This window comes from Columba livia, chromosome 27, assembly GCF_036013475.1.
Source record: "Columba livia isolate bColLiv1 breed racing homer chromosome 27, bColLiv1.pat.W.v2, whole genome shotgun sequence".
Taxonomy (NCBI): domain Eukaryota; kingdom Metazoa; phylum Chordata; class Aves; order Columbiformes; family Columbidae; genus Columba; species Columba livia.
The window spans coordinates 1209823-1232211 of record NC_088628.1 but is presented as its reverse complement, the minus strand read 5'-3'; the positions used below and the strand labels follow the sequence as shown (position 1 = coordinate 1232211).

General features: G+C 48.2%; 1 protein-coding gene across 7 annotated transcripts in view; it reads right to left on the bottom strand.

The window, feature by feature from the left end:
* Nucleotides 1-155: 155 nt before the first annotated feature.
* The window catches only part of CRTC1 (CREB regulated transcription coactivator 1), a 42087-nt gene continuing 19853 nt past the window's right edge, over nucleotides 156-22389 (bottom strand). For 2 of the 7 annotated variants that reach the window (XM_065042519.1, XM_065042520.1), the window contains 11 exons: nucleotides 21948-22009; nucleotides 21412-21506; nucleotides 20230-20315; nucleotides 19808-19851; nucleotides 19376-19596; nucleotides 17092-17225; nucleotides 16283-16534; nucleotides 14368-14469; nucleotides 9427-9513; nucleotides 8423-8603; nucleotides 156-7637 (listed from right to left, as the gene is read on the bottom strand). In XM_065042519.1, coding sequence (XP_064898591.1) covers nucleotides 7426-7637; nucleotides 8423-8603; nucleotides 9427-9513; nucleotides 14368-14469; nucleotides 16283-16534; nucleotides 17092-17225; nucleotides 19376-19596; nucleotides 19808-19851; nucleotides 20230-20315; nucleotides 21412-21506; nucleotides 21948-22009 — 1476 coding nt within the window. In that variant the 3' untranslated portion in view covers nucleotides 156-7425. The remainder of the gene's footprint in view (nucleotides 7638-8422; nucleotides 8604-9426; nucleotides 9514-14367; nucleotides 14470-16282; nucleotides 16535-17091; nucleotides 17226-19375; nucleotides 19597-19807; nucleotides 19852-20229; nucleotides 20316-21411; nucleotides 21507-21947; nucleotides 22010-22389) is intronic. The other 5 variants (XM_065042521.1, XM_065042523.1, XR_010468281.1 and 2 more) reach the window with 4 other exon arrangements.

The following is a 22389-nucleotide window of genomic DNA, read 5'->3' as shown; positions in this document are numbered from 1 at the left end:
CATGAACGTGTAACAGAAACCCCCAAAAGCCGAAGCGACGGCGCTGCCAGTTTCCTCTGGAACCATTTTCCTGGTTCTTTCTAAACACCAACATTTAAAACCTTCCCTTGAAAAGCGAACGCACCACAAGCAAAACTAAGAAAAAGCGAAGCGGCCAGAGACAAAAACATTTGAGCTTTTATTACATTTCATGTACAAAGAATGCCAGGATACAAAGACAAAAGCCTCCACACAAAAAAAAAAAGGTTGAAAAGAATGTACATTTAGTTGAGCTGCTTTTTCACATCATTTCTCAGATTGCAAACACTTAAAGCCAACCTCAGTTTTCCACTTCACCTATAGAAAAACACAATAAATAAAACTTTTATGTCGCAGGGACAACTTTTCCAGAGTTCCTGTGCCACCAACGCCGTAGCTGAATGTAGGATTGCATATATCAGTGAAATAATCCACAAATCAGTTTAATAGAAAAAGTTAGCTTGTAAAGCACAGTATATTACACTGTCCTCTGAAAATGCATAAATCTGACGGTTTTTCCCCAAGCTCAATGAACGACATGAAGTTGGTTTTAGCTGCCAGTCTGTGAGGAGCTGCCGCACGCAGCCCAGTTTAATTCCATTCACATCAACCGCCCTGGGTGAGTTGGGACACACGGAACTGCCCCACGGGGCTCCCGGAGGTAAGAAAAAGCACCTAAAAGTCCTAATTCCTCCCCACAAATCCAGCCTCGGGATCTCCCGTGTTGTGAGCGAACGGCTGAGACACAACATCTGCGTTTCCGCGCAGTAACGCTTGCGCCACCAACGCTCAGGAGCCGGGAAAGAGAGACAGACCCTTTCGTTGAAGCAAACCCGCTCCTCCCGGCGCTGTCCCCCACATGGAACTTGTATTCACCACCTACTCTGCAGGAACAGAAGCTTTACCTATTTATTTTTTCTATACGTAACAGCTTAGAAATTCTAGAAATTCAAAAATTAAGCCAAGCTTAATCTTTTCCGACAGGACACGATGCGTAAGAGCAGCTGAGAGGCGCTCGTGTCTCTGGAGCGATACAGCCAGAGCAGATTTTGTGCAATAAAAACCTGCCCTCGGTGTGGGCAATTCAGTTCCATTTCTAGGTAAGATTTTTGAGGGCAAAACTGACAACTCCGCGACTCCGGCTGCAGAAACCACGTCTTAAATTAGGTTTATAAATGCAGAACTTTCATCCTTTTTCCCTAAGCCACAGTATGAGCGGGTTGGACCGAATAACCCACCGGCCACGGGGCGTCATGTCGGAACCAGCTCTGGCTCCTCCGCACCCAAACCCGGCCTGGCCAGCGCAGATGAGCTGAGATTAACTGAGCCGAGATTAATGACAAATCGACACCTCTGAGCTCCCCCTGCACCGTTACTGCGCTCGGAGAACTGAAGTCTATCAATGATAGAAAAGCTTCTGTTGCGGGTCGAGGGGCAGATCTGCGGGCGGATGAAGCTGCACAGGGCTCAGACTCAGCGTCACAGATTTAACACCGTTTGCAGCCGGTGGAGAGTCGCGTTCCCGGGACAGAACACGCATTTCCCTAGCTAGAAATCTCACCCGCAATGAAAACCCGCGCGGTTCACTTGCAGAACAGGGCGCCGTCCGGCAGGTTTTAGAGCTTTATCCACAGGAGGCTGGAACTAGAGAGAAAACCGCATGATTTTCAGACGGACAGAAGCCTCGCGAACAGGAACACGCTGCTCGCCTGAAGCCGTTAACCCGCGTTAAGTCCCCTCCTGGAGGTTCCTGATGAGCAAACTAAGCTCAGGTCTCACTAAAACGGGAACTAAAGCAAAGCTCAAGCTCAGGTTTACACCACGGCAGCAAGGCCTCTGTCATATTGAGCAAGAGGAATCCTCACACCGGCTCGGAAAACACCAGCCCTGCTGCACACGGATTGAACTGTTAGTTTAGAAACGAACTATTACAAATAGGTAATTAACGTTCCCATGGGGCAGAGTGACTGCTCTGATTAGTATTTTTTGCGTAGAGCTCACTAAGGGGGACTAGAACCAGCAATAACTTCAAGAGCACCACATCCAGGTCAAACCAAAGCGCTGCCGCGTGTGCCCGGTCCCTAAAAGCCGCTGCCGACTCCAGAGTCAGCGATTCCAGCGTTAACCCCTGGGATCCTCCAGCCAGCAGGAAATTCAACGTGTGCAATTGACTTCATTCTCTTGTAGCTGCTTAAGGTAAAAAGAACCACGAGAAAACAAAACGGCTGTTATTTGGGTGTTTACCTGCCTATTTAGTTACGACACACACAACCCGAAGGAAGCAGCAGGTCAAGCTGGTTACGCGGAGGCAGAAACGAGCAGGAAAAGCCGCTGCGGCGGCACCGATTTCTCCTGAATTCAGCCCAAAACTTCTGCGCGTGCAAACGGCGGCAGCGCCGCTCCCAAGAAACACAGCGAGAGCCAAGAGGTTCACTGGGCCCAAAGGGTCCGTGTCTGCACCAAAACCAGACCTGCAGGAGGGAGCTCGAGCTACCGGGACAACCAGAGCGGGGCCCATTCCCCCGAATGAACCCGAAAATGGGGTGCAGGTCCCTGCTCTTTTCCCTTTGGTTGTGTTACCCGCGACCCTCAGAAATCGCCGTATTTCATAAGCGGAAAAGCTGCAGGACATAAAGAGCAGCAGGATCTTCCTCAGAAAAACACAAAGCAAAGCCAACCGGCTGCGCCGCTCGTTGGCGGCAACGCTGCGATCCCGGAGTCGTCGGGGTTTGGGTGGGGGGAGAAGAGATTTTTCACTGTTGGTCCAAAATAAAGCCTGTTCTGAGTTTCCTTCCCAGGAATGGGGACGCGGGGGGGAGGGGACCGGCCGCGGCCCCTCGTTCTCGCGTCGCAATCACTGACCTCAAATTGCCTCGTTAAGACCCGAATCGCGTTCCCGCCGAGCTGCCGGTGCCACACGGCGCGGCCGCGCTCTCTCCGTCCCGATCCCTCCACTACAGCGCTTGTCCTGCAGCCAGCTTACTGAAGAAAACAGTAAACATTATTTTACCCCTTCAGGCCTTTATTTTGAGAAAATTGGTCAAGCCCACATAAGGCAATATACACCAGGGTTAAACCCGCCCCCCGAGATAGTAAAATAAATAACACAATGAATAGAAGTACGTCATGTAGTGTTTCGTTTCGCAGTATAGAAATCCCGCACAATGGTTCTGTTTAAAAAGGTAAAAATGATTTATAATACACAGTTAGAATGTCGTCATGGTGCCCGTGTAGAAAACCGACATGCAATCCATGCCCACACTGCGCCGTATAAATAATAAGCAACTGAAAATACAAAGAACAGGAACACTACAAATGGGTTTCTCTTATTTTTTTTTTTGCCTTTTTTGTTTTTCTAAAAAGAACGGACACAGGGAACGGCGGCCGCCTGCGCTCCACGTCGCCCTCACAGTGACAGGGGCCGCCCGGGGAGGAATGAACCATCTTTGGGGCGCACGCGGTGACCTAAAGGGTCTGGGGGCTTCTCCGCTCCCCACACACACACAGGGGGTTCCAGGACGGTGCTCGTTAAGGGACGGATCTCAAGCCTTAATTAGTTTTTTCTACAGAAATCCAAGCGTTGATAAACAAGACCTTATTGTTTTGAGGGGAGTCAAAGGATTCCGTAACAGCAGACGCGGCTTTTGTACAAACAGCTCTTCTTCCTCATCCACGAGTGTTCTTGTCGCGGGAGTTGGTCGTCAGGCACGTTCGTTAAGGAAAGAAAAATACAATTAAATTGAAAAGAAGGTTAGAAAGCGTACAAATAACTCATGATTTCTTCCGTTCATTTGCAGCCTCTTTCCGGAAACCTTTGCCCCTCTTCAAACGAAGAAGAACCGCGTGGATGTCACCCGCGGCGCGCGTCCGCGGCCCCGCAGCGCAGCCCGGGCGCAGGACGCCATGGACAGCGCGGGCCGCCCCGCCGCCAGCACGAGTCGTGGGTCGCTTCTAAAAATCACAGTATTTCATACACCGAAGGTTTATTCCTGTTATTTTCCCCGTTGTATTGGCAAACGCAACAGTCTAGCTCGGGAGCTTTTTAATATATATAGATATATTTATATATAAAAACACATTGTAGGGAGGGGGCAGGGGGCACTCAGCAGGTGTGTTTGGACAGAAACCCTTTGAGACGCCAGGCAGTTTGAGCATCATTTAACCAAACAAGTTCTAAAGAATCGCTTTTGTTTGCGCGGCTCTCAACCATCCCTGGCCGGGAGGAGGCAGCCGCTCGCCCTTACACACAATTTGCCATGAAAACGGCACTCCTTTTCCACTAAAATCCAATCACTTGCTCTGAAAACGCTCCACGTTTCTATTTGACAAGCGAATAGGTTTGGTTTTGCTTTCTAAATCAGCTTTGTGGCTCCAGACGTTACAAACCGGGAGGTTCGGGGGCAGCTCCTCCGGGTCTCAAAGGGTGGGGACTAAAAGCAGCTTTTATTTCCTGCCCGCGGGCGGGCGTACGAGATGAAGCGACATCTTGTCCCACACGGCGTCACCGGCTTCCGGCGATGACATCATCAGCATCCCACTGTGACGTCACCGGCTTCCTGCGATGACACCATCAGCATCCCACTATGACGTCACCGTCCTCCTTCCCACTCCCAAAGCACCTTTTCTCCGTTTGCCCCGCACAAAAGGAACAAAAACCTGGATTTTCTCTCCACTAGATGGTCCCTAATTTTGACAGTTGCATCCAGACATGTTGGTTTGTTTTGTTTTTAAATTAAGGCCATTTTAAATGTCTACTTACAAGTCTGATAAACAAGATCTCTTATATACACACGTCGTTTAAAAAAAATGAGAAGGTAGCGATCTAGCGAGGGCTCCGGGAGGAATCTCGGCTCCTCCGCCGACGCTTCGCTCCGAAGCGACTCCGGATTTAAAAAAATAGATCACAACGGGAATTTACATGCAGAGGAGTCACCAGAGCGAGAGCGACGGACACAACCCCCCGAGGAACAACACGGACGGCAAGAAGCGCTTGCAACTCACGCTCTACCTGCGGCTGCTTCAAAGCAAAGGATTCCGAGTCACCTGTGCCCAAACTCCTCCTGTTTTGGGGGTATCGTCCTGGTCGGAACTATCATTTTTTTTACAAATTTCCTCCTCCTTAAATGGAAAAAGCGTTAGCAATCTGGAACAAGCAGACAGCGGGAGTTAACGTGTACTGCTGGGCTTAAATCCCGACAAGAAACGTTTGCAAAGAAGATGCGGGAGGAACTTTCAACGGCGTGGGGAGGACAAAGGAGACAGAGGGAAGCGAGAACTAAAGTTAAAAATAAAGCAACTTTTTTAGTGCAAATGGTCAACTAACGGCACAAACGTGAGCAAAACGCAGCCACGTTAGAGAGATCCCGCGACCGTTCTGCTCAGCAGCGTCTGGCGGATCTCGGGGCGGCCTCGCGCCCATTTCTGGAAGCACACAGAAACCTAATATAACTCATTAGGGGCTCCTTCGTTAGCGCCGGCCAAAAACAGCCCCAAAATGCCCCTCGAAGGGACGGGACAGGGGGAAGTGACGAGGGGGGTCATGAAAGTCACGAGAGCTGAGAAAGAACGGACGGGGTTTGGACAAAGAGCAAAATGCGAGTGGGAAGAGCAGATGTGGAACCACCAGGGCAAAAGAATTAAACACAAATTAAAAATTGAGAAGCCACAACTGGTCTCGAAATGAAAACTAAACCGGCTCTTTTCTCGAGGCCGTGTTTAACAAAAACGGATGCGGATGTGCAGCCGCAGTGCGTGGAAACGCTTTCCACTGGCAGTATTTGCTCATCTCGGGGCGTTGGGCACAATGTCATTGTTAATTTGTTAATAAGACTTAAAAGAATGTTAATTGGTAACTTGTGCTGAAGAGTCGTGTATTTACAGGTTCTGTCACGGGGCCCCTGGCAACTCCCATCAGCTTGTCATGCTCTCCATACATGTTTAAATGCATTCTGTCAATGCGGTGAGAGCCCCAAACGCGGAGATCGGGGATCGGCCCCGATTCAGAGGCAACGGCTGGTTTGTTTGTTTCTCTTTTTAATCTGTTATAGATCAATGTGATTCACCAGCCCCTTCTCCTGCAGCACAGAATGTGAACGAGCACTAAACAGACAGGCTGCTGTGACTTTCCCAGCATCTCCGCCTGCTCCAGGACACCCAACTGGTCACCACTGGGTGTCCCCAGGGCGAACCAAGGAGCCTGAAGTTCCTGCCACCCTGTTTTGACCATATAAAAGGAAAACACCTCGACTCGCCTTGGGCTTCCTCACTTCTGCTCAACACCTGCTAAGATTCCAGTTAGTTAAAAATACCTCTATATATATAATATATATAATAAATTTCTGGAATAAAAACACACAAAAAAAAAGTACTGTACAAGTATTATGTAGAGTGCTTCAACTGGCTGTATGTAGTTTAGCTACTGTCCTAATACCCGAATACTTAAATAAAAAATATAAATAATGGTAACAGAATAAGTAATGAATAAGAATAAAAAATAAAGTCGTCATATTTGAGCCAGGTAACGAATAAGAATCCAAACTAGAAAACGCTCCTCCCCCTTGCGGCAGGCGGTGCTGTGGAACGCCCCCCCGCTGCCCAGGAACCTCACACGGTCACATCAGCGGTTCGCTCTGCACCTTCAGTCCCCTGTGTCCTTTTAGCTGCTTTAGGATGCTCTGATCCTTCCTCCGTGCTAATCAAGTAATGAATTATAGTACTTTTTTGTGTGCTCAGAAATGCTATATATATATGTATACATATATTTATAAATATATATATGACATATATATTAAGGAAAAAGAAAAGCTTTGTAACTAGTGTTTAAGGTTGCCTTTCTTGGGCTGCTCCCCAAGCGGGCGGGTTTGCTCGGGGCACGAGAAGAGGCAAGCGGGTGCGGGACGGGAGCGGAGGACACGGGAAGCGCAGCCGAGGGCGGCACAGCGGGAAAGGAAGGAGCGTTTCACTGCAAAAGCAGCCGTCACAAAGCAGAGTGGAACCGCCGCGCGGAGGGGACGGGGGACGCGGTCGGTGCTTCCCCCTCCCCGGCTCAAACAGCAGCCAACGGCTTGGTGCGTTCCAATCTCTCTACCCTCGGCTCTGAACCTTCCTCTCCTACCCGAAAAAAACCCCTTTTTCTAGTGCAAAGGATAAATTAACAACTTAACGCTGGAGCTTTGGTGGGAGGGGGCTCTGGAGAGGAAAAGGCCGATGGAAACTCCTTACTCATTCATGGCAACGAGTGGAAAAAGGGGTGAAATCCGGGGAGTGGGGGGTCTGCAGCACGGCAAGCTCAGAACGACAAGCGTTACTCATGGGACACGTCGTGCGGGATGGAGCCGCTGCTGTCGGCAGCTCCCGCTCCGGCACCGCCGGCCCGGCGCGGCTCTCGAGTCGGGCTCCCCGCGTCCCTCACAGCCGGTCCATCCTGAACGTGTCCTCTGTGGCGGGGTCGGTGAGGACCATGTCGGGGTCGTTCAGCATGTGGAGTCCATCCAAGGTTAAAGGGTCAATTTTGAGTTCATCCAGGGGGAACTGGGAATCCGCGTCGAAGCTGACGTCACCCACCCCTGCCAAAGAGCTGGTCAGTTCTTTTGATAAGCTGGGGGGAGATTCTCCCGTCACTGCAGGGAAGAGGAAGAGAAAGGTGTCGGTAGGACTTGGCAAATACACGTTCGCCAGGCAAACGCGTCATCAAACAGCTTGCAAAGACTGAGCATTAACTTCTTGGACTAAGGCTGAAGTTCAGATGAGAAGCGTCTCCCCTGGTTTCCAGCAGGATGAATTACAGATCTGTCAGAACACCCCAAAACCATCACAATGGCCTAAAACAAAGTAAAGTTCGCATGCATATATATATATTTGGGAGCCACAAAGTGGCGTCACTTTGGTCTCTTTTCTCCCTCTCATGTTTAGGAGCAATAACCTTGATTTACTGACTGCAATCAGCAAGAGCCCTCAGCTAAAATATGGACCCAACTCCTGTTTTCTCAGCAGCCTGTGCAGAAATCGTTTCCAAACGTCCAACCGTGACCAGATTCACCACCATATGCGACACTAAAAACAAGCCTTTGTTGGCAAGCGCGGCCGGAGCGGCACGGGGAGGAGTCGGGATCGCACCACGGCGGAGGATCCGGCGAGTTCAGACACGGGGGAGGTTTGTAAGACAATTAGCGCTGCAGCTCTAACGCGTCGCTGGGATGAAACCAGATGGGTGACACCAACATTTACACATTTAAACAACACTTTCAAAGGCAACAATCCCCTTTTCCTTTCTCGTCTCGAAGCAAGACATCGCAAAACAAAGAGAAACGCCGACACCATGATGGTTGTATCATAATGTTAATATAATATACTATTATTATATTAATACGATATTAATACTTGTGGGTTTGAGGCGTCGTGTTACCTGTAAGAATGATGTTGGGGATGTTTCCGTGGCTGGAGTAGTTGAGCTGCTGCGAGTCCTGCAAGCTGCCGTGGCTGCCGGTCAGCCCCATCATCGCGGCCTGCGAGTAGTTGAGGGTGGAACACGGGCTGTACAGGCTGTTGGAACTGATGGCGTTCTCGATCATGTTGAACTGTTCGAGCTGGAGACCAAGGCACAAAGGCATTACGTTACCTCTGATCGTCAGCAAACACGGCCCAACAACTTATAAAGCTCAAGGCCGGGAAGTCGCGTGGAAAGAGACAGGCAAACAAATTCATCTTTAGGTTTTGTCCATCAAAATATGGTCTATTTTCATGGAACTCTCCGGAAGAGTTTACTGCCAAATTTCAGAGTGCGGGAGAATGAGGAGAGGGTGGATGCGAAAATAAAATTATTGCTGTTGATATCGTAAAGAAGAAAAGAAAAAGCAGGTTTAAAACAAAATCAAAACCCCTGTAATTCATGCTGCTAACCCGGGGATCTGCCCCTCCAAGAGCAGCCCATGTTTTCCTGCTACCAGAGCGTGTTTCGCAGGTGAATGGATCAACGCATGAAGACCTGGGTCTGCTCGCTCCACCTGGGCACTGGGCATGAGTTGTTTGCCAAATTCAGGGGTAAATATTGTTACCACCTACAAGTGAATCCTTCCCAAATGCAACTACGGCCAGATATGCGGGGTTTTTAAAATTTCCTTGCGTTATTTCTAATCCAATCTACTTGGCAGAACACCTCTACAAACACCTGCTACCATGGCTAGAGGGAGGGGATGGAAGAGTGGGGGAAACAACCCAAAGAAACCATAAGAAAATGAAATCCCTGAGTATCACAAACTCAAAATAACAGAAGTAAAACTACAAAATAACAGAAGTAAAACTACATGGACAAAACGTGAGCTTACATAAAATAATCAGAAGTTGATCTATATTTATTTTAAGCTGAAAGTGGCCGAAATAGAGCTGAAAATCCGAGATGAATTTGCTCACCTGGTGGGATAGGGCATTAGCCTGCCTAGCTGTCATCTGCTGATCATAATAGGAGTCACCAAATACACTCCCCAGAATGGAAGAATGCTGAAAACAAAACAGAGTCTTTATGGTGCAAAGATCTCACAACAGACGTACCACGGCGTGCGAGTGACTCCAGCCTGCCGACCGATTCTTCTCCGCGTCAATTAGCAGCGCCCTTTATTGTCACCAACCACTAACCAGCAACGAGTTCATTAAACGTTGGGTATTTCCCTCCGAGACACAAACCCTTCCGCGCCACGCGGCCTTTTGAGCACAAAAATACGGTCAAGCCAACCCAACAAACGTCCTGACGGAGGACACACAACACGTAAAACTTCGGATTTATGGAAACAGACGAGTGCGCTACGGAACACGGGGAATAAAGTCAATCTGCACCTTCGGTTCTCTTTTGTGATAAACCCCGCACAGCGAGACTGTGTCTTGTTTAAAACTGTCCCAAATTCTGATGCTCCAGCTGAAACAAAAAATAAACGTCTAGTGCCAAAGTGTCTGCAAAAGACAACTGGCACGGAGAGCTGGTATCCATCCTGAAAAAACTGCAATACCTCGCGTAGCATTTTCCAGCTGTTCAAAGAGGAAGGCTACACATTTTCTCCTTTAAAAACCTAACGGTATATGGAATTGAGCCTGGGAAATAGCGGAAGAGTCAGAGCAGACACAAGCACTGAACACAGCCAGAGACGGAGACGCTTGGAAAACACGGGATGTCCACAAGAGTGAGCATCACAACTCCAGCAAACACCCCGTTTTGAACACTCTCCCTCCGCTACCAGGGGACGTCTCGGTGCAGCCTCTTTGCAGGTTGCTCGCAAGAAAAAGAATGGAAATCTTGTCTAAAAATCCTGGGTTGCCCACAACCTCCATGAGAGGGGGCGGTCAGGGAAGAAGCAACAACATATTCTTCTTAAAGCAATATGTTCTTTTTGAAGTGAACAGAAACCTTCCCGTTCAGCCAGAATCCTCGTACCGGCAGGGGCGGAAGGTGGGGGAAAACCGGCTCCAAATCGCACTAAGAGACGATCGTACCGGCAACTTCCCCGTGAGAAATGGTTTAAGTAAATGAAGCCTGATCCTCAGGGCTGATTAAACAGAGCCTGAGCCAAGAACAGTGTTTTATGGACAAAAAGAAGGTTCTGATTCACTCTCCCGGGCGTTTATGACCTGTCACAGCAATGAGCACAGAACAATAACGGCATCAGAGAATGATTCTGTGATCTTTGCAGCTTAAGACCCTGCTCGATGCCTCCTCAGAAGCAGGTACACGTGGAAAATGGTTGTGATTGGAACGGGTCTTCTAGTTATTCACCTGGTCCCCGAAGCTCAGGCACCTGCTCTGTCCCTTGGACGCGTTGGGGTCACAAGGGAGTTCCCAAACGTCCCAAGAGCCACGTTACCCCCGACAAGAGGAAAAGCAAAGCGCCACTTACACAAAACCCCACCTTTTTCCTTAGACCGCTGACGGCTGCCGTGCTGCCCTGTCACATTTGGATCACCTACTCAAAATCCATGCTATTCGACCTGCTCCGGGTGCTAATTTTGTGCTTTAAAAGGAAGGGAAAAGGTGGAGCAAAGCCAAGCATGCGGATCAGGACCAGCCCAGCTTAACTCTACCACAGAAAACCCGTCCCATCTGAAGCGTTGGCACAGCTCCACACCTGGGCGATGGTTTTCTGATTTCTAATGCTCGACATGAATCAAATCCAGTTTGCACCGGCACTAGAAACACAATGACTACTCGAAAGCTCCAAAGAGAACCAAGGTGGTTTTGTTCCTTTACCTTCTGATATTTCGTTTTTCCAGGAGCTTTTCAGCAGTAGCGCAAACCCTAAAATCTGTGTATTCCTCTAAGAATCAACCCCACCCTAAAATGTCTGGGCAACCTTCAAAATAATCAACAGGAGACCAAAATCTATTTGTGCGGTTCTACATTAGTAACTCCTACCAAAACATACAAGCCATATTTATTCCTCAGCTCTGAAGCATCCCGGTTATTACATCTGTAAGCACTGAAACTCCCAAAGGAAATCAACTGGGAATGTCATTACTTCAACACTTCCGAGTCCTAGAGTAATTTATTGACAACTCTGTGACAACATCTTGCTAACACCGTCTCCTCCAGAAACACGAGACGAGGTCTGTTTTGTCAACAGTACATCTTCTTGGGTTAATGATGTGGTGACTGCAAGAAAAAAACACACCCAAACCACAAAACCCCTGGCTTGAATTATTAATCTAAAAATACATACCATATTATGCAGTACACAGCCATTCCACTAAAAAACCAAAGCGGATTTCTATCTAATTGGAACAGTATGGCAGGTGCTAGAGGAGAAAAGCGCGGGAGGAATAAAGGAGGCGCTGTGGATGAAAAGCCATGCAAACACCAAGCGAAACTACAGCAGAGCTTTTCAATCCGTGTCCGAGCAGAACACCTCGGATAACCGCATCTCAAACACGGGAACAGAGAGAGCTGGAGATGCGCGAAGGTGAGAGAAATCACTTGTGCTGAATGAACCGTGTGCGGGGTAAAAATCCAGCGGCAGATTCCTGGGTTAGAGCGAGTCACTCGTCGCACGGATGCGCTGCGGAGTGATTGCACCTGAAATTCATCAGAGCAACAGGAGCGAGTGGAGGACGCCTACCCGGTCACATCGAGCAGCCGCTCTCCATCGTCTCCCACCAGTCCTGGCTCACTGCGAAGGTCCCGGACGATTGGAAATTGGTGAATGTTACCCCAATCCACAAAAAGGGCTGCAAAGCTGACCCTGGCAGCTCCAGGCCTGTCAGTCTGAGCTCGGTGCCTGGCAGGGTTATGGAGCAGATCATCCTGAATGCAATCACACAGCACCTTCAGGATGGACAAGGGATCAGCCCCAGCCAGCATGGGTTTAGGAGGGGCAGGTCCTGTCTGACCAACTTGATCTCCTTTGATGATGAGGTGACCCACCTGGTGGATGAGGGGAAAGCTGTAGATGTGGTCTATCTAGACTTCAGCAAAGCCTTTGACACTGTCTCCATCAAACTTCTTCTCAATGAGGGTGGCAGAGCCTGGCCCAGGCTGCCCAGGGGGTTGTGGAGTCTCCTTCTCTGGAGACATTCAAAACCTGCCTGGACATGTTCCTGTGCGACCTCACCTGGGCGTTCCTGCTCCAGCAGGGGGATTGGACTGGATGATCTTTTGAGGTCCCTTCCAATCCCAAACATACTGTGATACTGTGATATACTCCTGCAAAAGCTGGGAGCCCATGGCCTGGACAAGTGCACTCTCTGTTGGGTGAAGCACTGGCTGGAGGGCCCAGAGAGTGCTGGGGAATGGGGCTGCATCCAGTCACTAGTGGTGTCCCCAGAGGTCAGTGGTGGCTCCAGTCCTGTTTAACATCTTTAAAGGGGCTGCCCCCATAATCACAACCAACCCCAATTTTTTCCTTCTGAACTGTGTTTTCTTCCTCTGTTTCTTCTCTCCACTTGTAATATTTGCAACCACGGCAGCTTGCTCACCACCACGTTTCAGTTCACTGTTGGAGCCAGGAAAGCCCTCTCACTTTTAATTTAGCAAAAATAAAGATTTATGTGGGTAATTTTAAGAGGTGAACACTAAAGCAAGGCGTCTTAATAGACCTTGCACACAGAGTTACGGTGTCCCACTTGCAAACAGCAAAACCTAAGCAAGAGTTTACAAGATAAAACAGGCCCAGCAGAAAAAATGATTTCAAAAACGTATAGTGAGCTGTGTGCTGCACCGGGAGTGTCTGCTGCAGCCCGGCACCGAGCGGCGGGCAACACCGAGAAAGAGAAGCCAAGGGGGAAGGCAAATCAAGGCAAAGATCCAAACTGGATGCGCTGCCCAGCCGAGAACGGGAGCTGAGGGTGTGCAAGACCCACAGCAGCTTGCTCCACCTGACAGCTGGGGGAACAATTTGCTTGTATCTCTGAGCCACACACAGGACACGGCAGAACCGGCGGGAGCGGAACGAAGGGAGAAGTTAAGAAGCAATTAAGCAAGGGTTAAGAAAATCCAGACAGTCCTGCCACTCGGCCCTAGTACTGAGCTCACCAGCGCCCTGGCTCTGGCTAATGGAAGGAGAGCCAAAGCTTCTGCTTTGGAACCACTTATTTAGATAGGATACTCCTTACAGCCTTCAACGATGAAACAGAAAACGTATTTTCGGACTTTGTTGTGATGCTCTCTGAGAATCTCCCTGCGCTTCTCCAGGTGGGATTTCGGAAAAGCGCAACCATAGAGATAGCGGAGCAGCAGGTTATTTCTGTACTGAAAATGCACTCGCTCCCTCACATTAGGGGCAACCCGGGTTCTAACGGGCTTGTTGCTGGCAGATAAAAATTCCCCTTCGTAGGATTGCACACACTTGCATGTGGGACGTGTGGACGTACAAGGATACAGACAGGCAGGAAGGAAAACCAGCCAGCATGCGAGAAAGCGTGTTTACTAACCCAGCACTTGCAAGCCACAGGATACAACTCTAATGGTAAGAGCATTTTCTCCAGTGTGTTCTTTCAAAGTGCACACAAGGGGTATTCTATTCAGTGCCACAGGAGTTATCCTGCTGCAGCAGACACTTGAGTTTCTCTCTCTCCCTCAGCTGTCAGCTCCTGGGTGATACTGCTAATTAAAGGGGTCCACCCGCAGGTTCTGTCCATGGTACACCCCAAAATTCGCTGCATTTTAACAGTGTTCAAACAGCAGCTTCGCTCAATGAAAAGGCAATTCACCAGCTATTGAAAAACTCTGGCACCGCATGGAAACTGCAAACGGGATGAGACATCGGTAACGCATGAGGCACACACAGTTACGGTGAGACAACTATGGGTCAGTGATGGAGACTCGACTACAAACGAACACGAGAAGCGAGGCCTGGGAAGCACAGAGGCCCTTACTTGAGGGGAGCTGCCGGGAGAGAAGCCTTGATTGGAGACAGGAGAGGTGGGAGACTGGTTGGCTGGGGAGCCAGCATTACTGCGGTACTGCTGGAGTGACGCCTACAGAACAACACAGAGTTAAAGACCATGGCACCGATGGAAGGTCGGAAAATCATCGACTTCGAGGAAGCTGCGAGAAATCACCCTCTTCAGCAATTCTTGGCTAAGACGTGGTCTGGGCTGACCGAGCAGCTGTGCTGTTGTACAAGCAAAACCACTTAAATATTTGCTCACTGGTGGGTCTGGAGTGGCCTGGGTGCGTTATTGCGACCGAGGCGGAAAATCGAGCGGACTGGAATCCTGCTCAAAGCTGCGTCTGACCCCGGGACATGGAACTGACAGTGTCTGAGAACTCACGCTACCTTCTCCAGGCTTATAGCGGTTATATCTCCAGTGTTCTCAGCCGTCTTGAGAACACAGCTTCAAAGATTTACCTTTTTTTAGTCATAAAGAACCCTGCATTTGAACAAATTCATCTCAATGGCATTTAAACAGAATGTTGCACTAATTAACGTAAACAGTAAGTGCAACTCTTCTCGTTACTCCTTTAGAGACTAACAGAGGACTGAGGAAAACCTGCAATCCAGTAGCTCTAAGAAAAGGAGTAATTTAATCAGACCGCTGTGCAGTGTGGGAGAACGCTGTCCCACCAACGCTTTCTGACTCCAAATTCTTCACATCTCAAGAAAATAGGTCTTGAATCTTTTTGCTCTGCATTGTTACTTACGGCCTTTAAGCAGCCACCCAAATTACAGCAAAATGAATTTCAATATTGCTTCACAAAAACTGCATGAACGTCGTCAGTGAGACTGTAATGCAGCCTAAATGGCTTTTTGGTAGCCTAGCTTTAAATTTATTTATGAGTCTTTCAGTTGCTTTAAAAGATAAGCACAGCACCCTAAAAGTTAAGGTTATAAAGAAGTCTAGAATGGGGAAAGCAACACAGAAAGCAAAGAATGAAAATCAGAATCATCTGTCCTGGTAGCTACAGACTAGAATTCAACCATTCAGACCCATTCAGAGCGGGTCGGTATCCTCTCCATCTGTCCTTCCCCTTCCCCTTCCAATCCTGAGAGGGCAGCAGCTTCTTTCCAGCAGCGCTGATTCATCAGCGTCAACTGTTAAAAACTTCATCCGCAACCGAGTGCTGGATCAACAGACAACGGTTTCTTCTCAGTCTCAAAGCCGTTCCCGCCCCAGCCGAGCTCCTACACGAGCTGGGAAACTCTCCCCTCGCTGGCCCGAAGTCCTGACCTTGCTCCGCATTCGGGATTTTCGTATGCAGAGATACACACCGTTTGGTAACAGAGCGAGAAATCTGTGCAGAATTCATTGCTGTATGTGTGCACACGTTCCATTTCTACTGGGCACCTGGAGGCAGCCACAAATCCAGTGTTTGAGGATAATAATGTATGTCCTAAAATCCCTTAAAACGAGAGGGTTCTAAATATAGAAAGTATAGGAAATACCTGGTTCTCTCCAGTTTTTGGACAACCCTTGTTAGCCGGTTTCTTTGTCAAAGTTCTGTTACGCCCTCCAGTCTATAACACATTGTATAGCACACAACGTGTTGGGGGTGCTTGAAAATGTATCAGTCCAACGGCAGCAGCGAGGTATGAAATCAATGTCCGTATACTTAAGCTGGTCTAATAAACCACAGGAGTCCTAAAGGACACCACTTTGGGAAAATACGGCCACTCTAAGCGCACATTAAGACCAAGTTTTCCTCTGTAAAACGTTTAAATGTGGATTCAACCCCAACCATTTTAAGTCTGCTTCAGGCTCTGCCTAAAATTCTCTTTATGACAAGGGCCGACCTCCCACACCGCGCTGGGCGCTCCAGGTTTCCCAAAGGAAAACTCTTCTCGCTTACCGAGTTGATGTCGATTCCCATGGAGGGCTGGCTCTGGCTGCCCGGGGGGGACTGCGGGATGGTGGACGGTACCGTGACGGAGAGCGGGGGGAGCTGCGTTCCTCGCTGCAAAGCGGAGCTCTGCATTAAAGGAGTGTTCTGCGGCAGGGTACTCGCCACCTGGGGCTGCTGCTGCTGCTGGGAGGTTGTCTGGGTAAAAAACGGGTACGGGGGAAGCTGCTGCTCCAGAGACAACGCGTCCATAGCCACGGCCTTAAAGAGAAGAACCAGAATCATCCACGCTGGCGGGGACGGTCCCTTCATTTTCAAGCACATCAAGTGAACTCTGCACAGTCAATCTCCCAATGCATTTAAAAAATGTTACCTAGAGGTTCAGAAGCAATCAAGAACACATCTTAAAATACGTGTTATCACCTCCAGTGTACACTAAACAAATACTCGAAAAGCCCAGTTGAACGTGCAGGTCAGGATCGACAGCCCAGGCAGTCAGGGAGTCACACTTAGCAAATCCATTTATAAAACTAATTGAGCTTCTCTCATGCATTAGAGACATCTTCAGATTTCACTATTAACTTTGAGACAATACTGTCACAGAAAAGTATCCCAATAGATGTTTTTTATTACGGTTCTAGAAAAGCAAAAGTAAAATCTGTCCCCTCTACAAACTCTTCTTGAGGCGCTGAATTAATGAACATGTTTAAAGAAAACTAGAGAGCAAGAGGGATGAAGTTACAGCCACCTTGTTCTCAGGTGGAGTGAAACAATTCCTCTGTGACTTAAAAAATGTGATTCTCTGAGTAAGTTCCTACCTGAGTGATCGGTGACAGAGGGGAGAGCGTAGGAGACATCTGCTGCGACTGCGTCCGTCTGGAGTCGGCGCTCAGGGACAGCGGGCTGACGGCCGGCGGGCGGTGCTGCTGCGACGGCGCTGCCGCCGTCATCCCTGCCGACGGACAGGAGAAATCCTTTAGCGACACGTGTATGGAGGCAACGACCCAAGCGACGAGAAACGAATGGCGTTAAGCGGACAACCACTCAATGCAAAGCGCTGAATGTGCCTCGGCCAATCAAGCTGAAACTAATCTGCAATTAATTTTGTCACGCTGAGGAGCGCCAGGATGAGAGGAGGATCCCTGTGGTTTATCGCAGATAAAAACCAGTCATGGTTGTGCGGGTTCGTGCACAGATACTGACTTGACATTGCAACAGGCAGAGAAGTTTCGGGGGTTCACTGAAACCATTGGTATGGCTCTCACGCACACTGGACCCGGGAGAAGCACGTTCTGCTCTGTTTGCAAGGGCTCAAACTTCAGGAAGAAGATAACAGATCATATAACAAGATTAATCAGAACGGCACTTGCGATCTTATAAAAGCAAACTAGGTGTTTAATGGAAAATGCAGAAGAAAAACTGGTCGCGCAGGAAGTGCTCCATTTTTAACGGCATAGCAGTGCGCAGGAAGGCAGGAAATACCCTTCACGCTCCAAAGAGCCACGACCTGGCAGGGGGAGGGATAAACAACTCAAGTATTGTCATCTTCTGCAAATTCAAGACAAAAAACTCCAAGTCTTGAAACCTCTCCTTATTTTCTGCCTCACCCTAGAGGAGCCGAGACACCCGGGGAAGTGATTTCGGGACAACGCAGCCAGCGAGCTGCTCTTCTCGAGCCGCCAGAAAGGAGGAATTCACAGGAGCCCGCGAGCTCCTCGGCACTTGGCGAACGCGCGGGGCTCCAGGCAAACCGCCAGCGAGCCAGGAAGGCCGGGCTGCCAAGGAGCCAGCAGGCAGACCGGCCGAAGCGGCGCAGATTCCGCAGGCTGCCTGGCCTGCCCCCCCTTGTTTCCAAACCAGCGGCGTCTTGCGGAACGTGGCAGCAAAGGGACAAACTCAAACGCACAAACGCACGCCGCTAAACCGCCAGCGGTTCTTGTGTGACCTGCCAGGTGTTTGTTTCTCCACCTTTTCTCGGGCAACGCACAGAGCTCCTGCAAAAGGTTCCAAAGCGTTTCCGTTCTGTGCTAAAGAGCCAGAAGCTAAAGAGAGGCAGGGAAGGGTTGGGAAAAATCAGTTCAAAAAGCATCAAACACTGACTGTGCCAATGGCTAAACTATGGGATAGTGTCCAAAGAGAAGCAGGAAAATCAGCAATGAGTGTATGTTTTTAGTTTGTTATGTCTTTGATAGATCAGGAAATGTTTCCAAAGCAGTTATATACTTACTAGTTTGGTTTTACACCACTTACTTTGCTAATTACGGGTACAGCAAAAAATGTAGTGACCCAATCCAGCCCAAGTCCATGTAAGTAGTTTCTTTCTTTCTCTACACAAAATTGCTCTCTTTGCACAAACTCGCTCAATTCCACTCAAGCGACAGCCCAAGTCGTTTCTCCAAAACTCTGCACAGTCCCTTTTGAGACCAGACAATTGGTTAAAAGCTGCTGAAAGCTGCTGACCTGCTCTGTACTCAAATGGTTAAAGTGCCTTCTTGCTCCACTCTTAAATACAACTGCTCAGTCACAACACGACGTTAACCTGATTACAATTATTTCCTCTTCCCAGTATAGGAAAGGATTTTTAAGTGGGTAAGGGAATTCTGCCTAACACAGGAAATATACTTGTATTTTTAGATACAGGACCTTATTGCTATTCTAGGAATCAACTGACTGCAATTGTCATAGACAAGAAAAAAATGCAAACCCCTTCACAACCATCCTCGATTTGCCCCAGAGAAGTGATTGAAAAAGTAGCAATCACCAGCGTAGGCTACTCACCTATGAGGTTAAATTAAATCCTGAAGCAATCGGGTGATCAGCATGAATATTGCCAGCATGGCAAAGAATGTTTGTTTGTGCGGGGTTTGTGTTTGGGTTTGTGTTTGGTTTATTTTTAAAACCAATAAACAATGAAAAAAAAGCAGATTTAGGCACCAAGATGAGGAAAATGAAAGACAATTTGTAGAGTCATCCAAGTAAATAAAACTTGTTTACAACGAAACGTCAATCAACAGTGAGGCGCAGTTACCCCTCAGCCAAATTAACTGGAGATAAGTGCCATGTTAGGGCCAACGTGCACAAGGAGCCTGGGTTCTGCCCTACCCTGAGTGGCGGTGCCGAGGCCCAGGTGGGTGAGGTTGGCAGCGAGGTTCCCGGTGCTGTTGGAGCTGCTCAGGGCCGGGAAGGTGGACTCCTCGGGGTCCAGCGGGGTGGGCAGCGGGGACGGGAAGTGGATGTTGGTCAGGTCGGGCAGCGAGCCGCCCGTGTTGTGCGTGGCAGGAATCAGCGTCGTAGTGTTCTCCTGGTCGGCTGATGGGAAGATGCTAAATGAGGGAGACAAAAAAGAAAAAGGATACATCTCGGTTTAAATTTCAGCCTTTTTGAAAAAGGAAAGTGTTATATACTATATACAAAAAGAATTATATATAGTATTTCTGATAAAGCAATCAGAAAACTCACAAGAAGACAGCCAATATACAATATTCTTTCTTAAGGATCTCAATGCTCTTTAAAACAAAATTGCTCAAAACTTACTTGATTCCTGGAACTTCACATGATTTAGGTCTTGATGAGCCAGTCTGAAAGAGAAGGAAGGGGTTTTTCAAGGCAAAGCACTGCTAGAGATTCATGTTTAGGATTGATTTCAGTTAGTCCCATCTAATCTATTTCTGTTCTTCTACACAAGAGCTCTGTGAAGCCCTTAGAAGATACCTGTCAGCTTTTCTGCATTATTGGCCCAACAGCGCTCAAATGTAAAGAGTTTAAATCCAACGTGCATGCACACATACATATAAAGCACCTTTCTGATCTAATGTTTAGTGATTTGTTGCTAAATATAGCATTTAATCTCTAATCTCTGCAAGTAGTTTGTTTTGGTTGACAGTATTTAGAGCACTAATTTATCTAAATATGTTTAGAAACTAAAATCTCTCCACTTTGCAGTGTGAGATTCCTACCTTTTTAGTGTCCCAGCCTTGCTTGGAGAGGGCCTTGTCTGCCTCAGAGGTGCTCTCCTCCATCCCAGGGACCGCCAGTAACAAAACTAAAACATGAGAACAGAAGGAATCAGATCGCAATATTAAGCTTCTCGGTAAGAAATGTTCAAACTGGAAGTTTAACCATTTGAAAACTTAAATAACCTATTAACAATTAATATGAAACAGTGGCACTCCACTGTTACAAGAGCAAAATTCAAAACCAGATAATAATTAAATAATTTGGCTTCTAATTTAGCCTGCTTAGTTCTAAATGGAAGTGTCTATTGGGCCCTAGTTTTGCCATGGGCAAGGCTGCTTGAAGGTAAAGGGGCCCAAGAGAGTTGTTGGTGTTCAGGGGCTGTTTCTACCGGGCACAAGATCAGAGCATCCCGACACGCAGGAAGTCGAGGAAGGAGCCAGGAGAGCTGCGTGGCTGAACAGGAGCTGCTGGGTGTGCTCAAGTGGGAGAGGAGAGTTTCTAGATCATGCAAGGAGGGGCTGGCCACTTGGGGAGAATATCAGGCTGTTGTCAGAGGGTGTAGGGAGGCAACTAGGAAAGCTCAGGCCTCCTTATTAGAATTAAACCAGGCACGAGGGGTCAAGGACAACAGGAGGAGCTTTTTCCAGTCTGTGGCAGATAAAACTAACAGCAGAGGCAATGTAGGCCACTGATGAACGAGGTGGGTGCCCTGTGACAGAAGATACAGGGAAGGCAGAGTCACCGAATGCCTTCTTTGTCTCTGTCTGCTCTGCCGGAGGCTGTCCTGAGGATCCCGCACCGCTGAGGCCCCAGAGCAAGGCAGGACAGTGGAGGAGTCTGCCTGGTTGATGAGGACTGGGATAGGGAACTGACAGCAGAACAAGGGCCAGCAGAGGGCACCAGAATTGTTGGTGTGGAGCTGCAGCTTCTCAGCAGAAACGTTACTCGAGAGTATTGTCTGTATGGAAAATGTTCTATCAGCTTTGGATAATGTTGTCTGGATTTCAGTACCCAGAAGAGTAAATGTGGCGCTTTGTTCCAGTTCCGCTCAATCTAGAAAGTGTTATGCGCACAGGCGTTCACAGAAATAGATCAACGCCAATACATGTGATATAAGTTGAAGTGCGATGCTTTGAATGTTACAAGTATTTTTCCTGATTTGGGGTTTTTTTTCTGTTTACCTCTTTTCTGCTGCATGTCCTGTGACCCTCCTGAAAAGGATTCTTGTTGAGCTGGAGTCATAGTACTCTGGTGCAAGGCAGAATCGGAATTTGTCCTGAAAGGAAGGCAAACCCAACATTTTTACTGCCAGTTTCTCTAAAGAAAGGAATGCTTCATCTCAGACAGATGTAACCAACTCAGGAAAACCTAAATACCCTGCGTTAAAACACCAGAATCTGGCTATGGCATATACCTGGCACAGTTTCCTTGTGAAACAATCAGTTCGCAGAACAAGTTTGAAGCAGCAATTGTTTCAATAATGGGATTGAGAGGAATACAGGCTAAGTTGGCTGCTGTAGTTAGAAAATAATTTTGTACACTTTGTTAAGATAAATAATGCAATTTTTGAGTTGAAAGCTGCTTATACATACTTTGGTTAGGCCAGTTTTTGAAAAGAAAGCATCCCTATTTCACAGGGAGGGAAAACAAAAGAAGAACCATAATGCAGGTGTTGTAGGATCAGAGAACACAGTGCAAACCCACACACGCTGCTCACCTTCTCCAGCTCGTGTCTGATGGGGGCGACAGGTACACGGTGCCGTACGGACAGCTGTCCACGTGATGCCGGCAGTTAAGGCAAGAACACCACTTGCTCAGTTAAGCAGGAGTCCTATTTGAAATGTTTTTCTAAGGAATAATCCAAATGACCCTGTCAGAACCATGAAGCTCACATGAGAATGGCAGCAGAAGCCCTGTGGGGAACATACTGACTTTAAAAGGACATTCAGAGCAAAATATCACCTGGATTGTTGTGATGTTTGAGCACCAGGACAACCATCCTCCTTCTCCCTTTCTGAGCATCAACTCCCACCCGAGAAACCATCGTCTCCCCGCTCTCCCACTCACACGTCCCCTTTCGCCCATCCAGTCTGACTGCGGCACATTTTAAGCCAGTCAGAAATAACAAGTTAATTCATTTTCACAAAATGGCAAGAAAT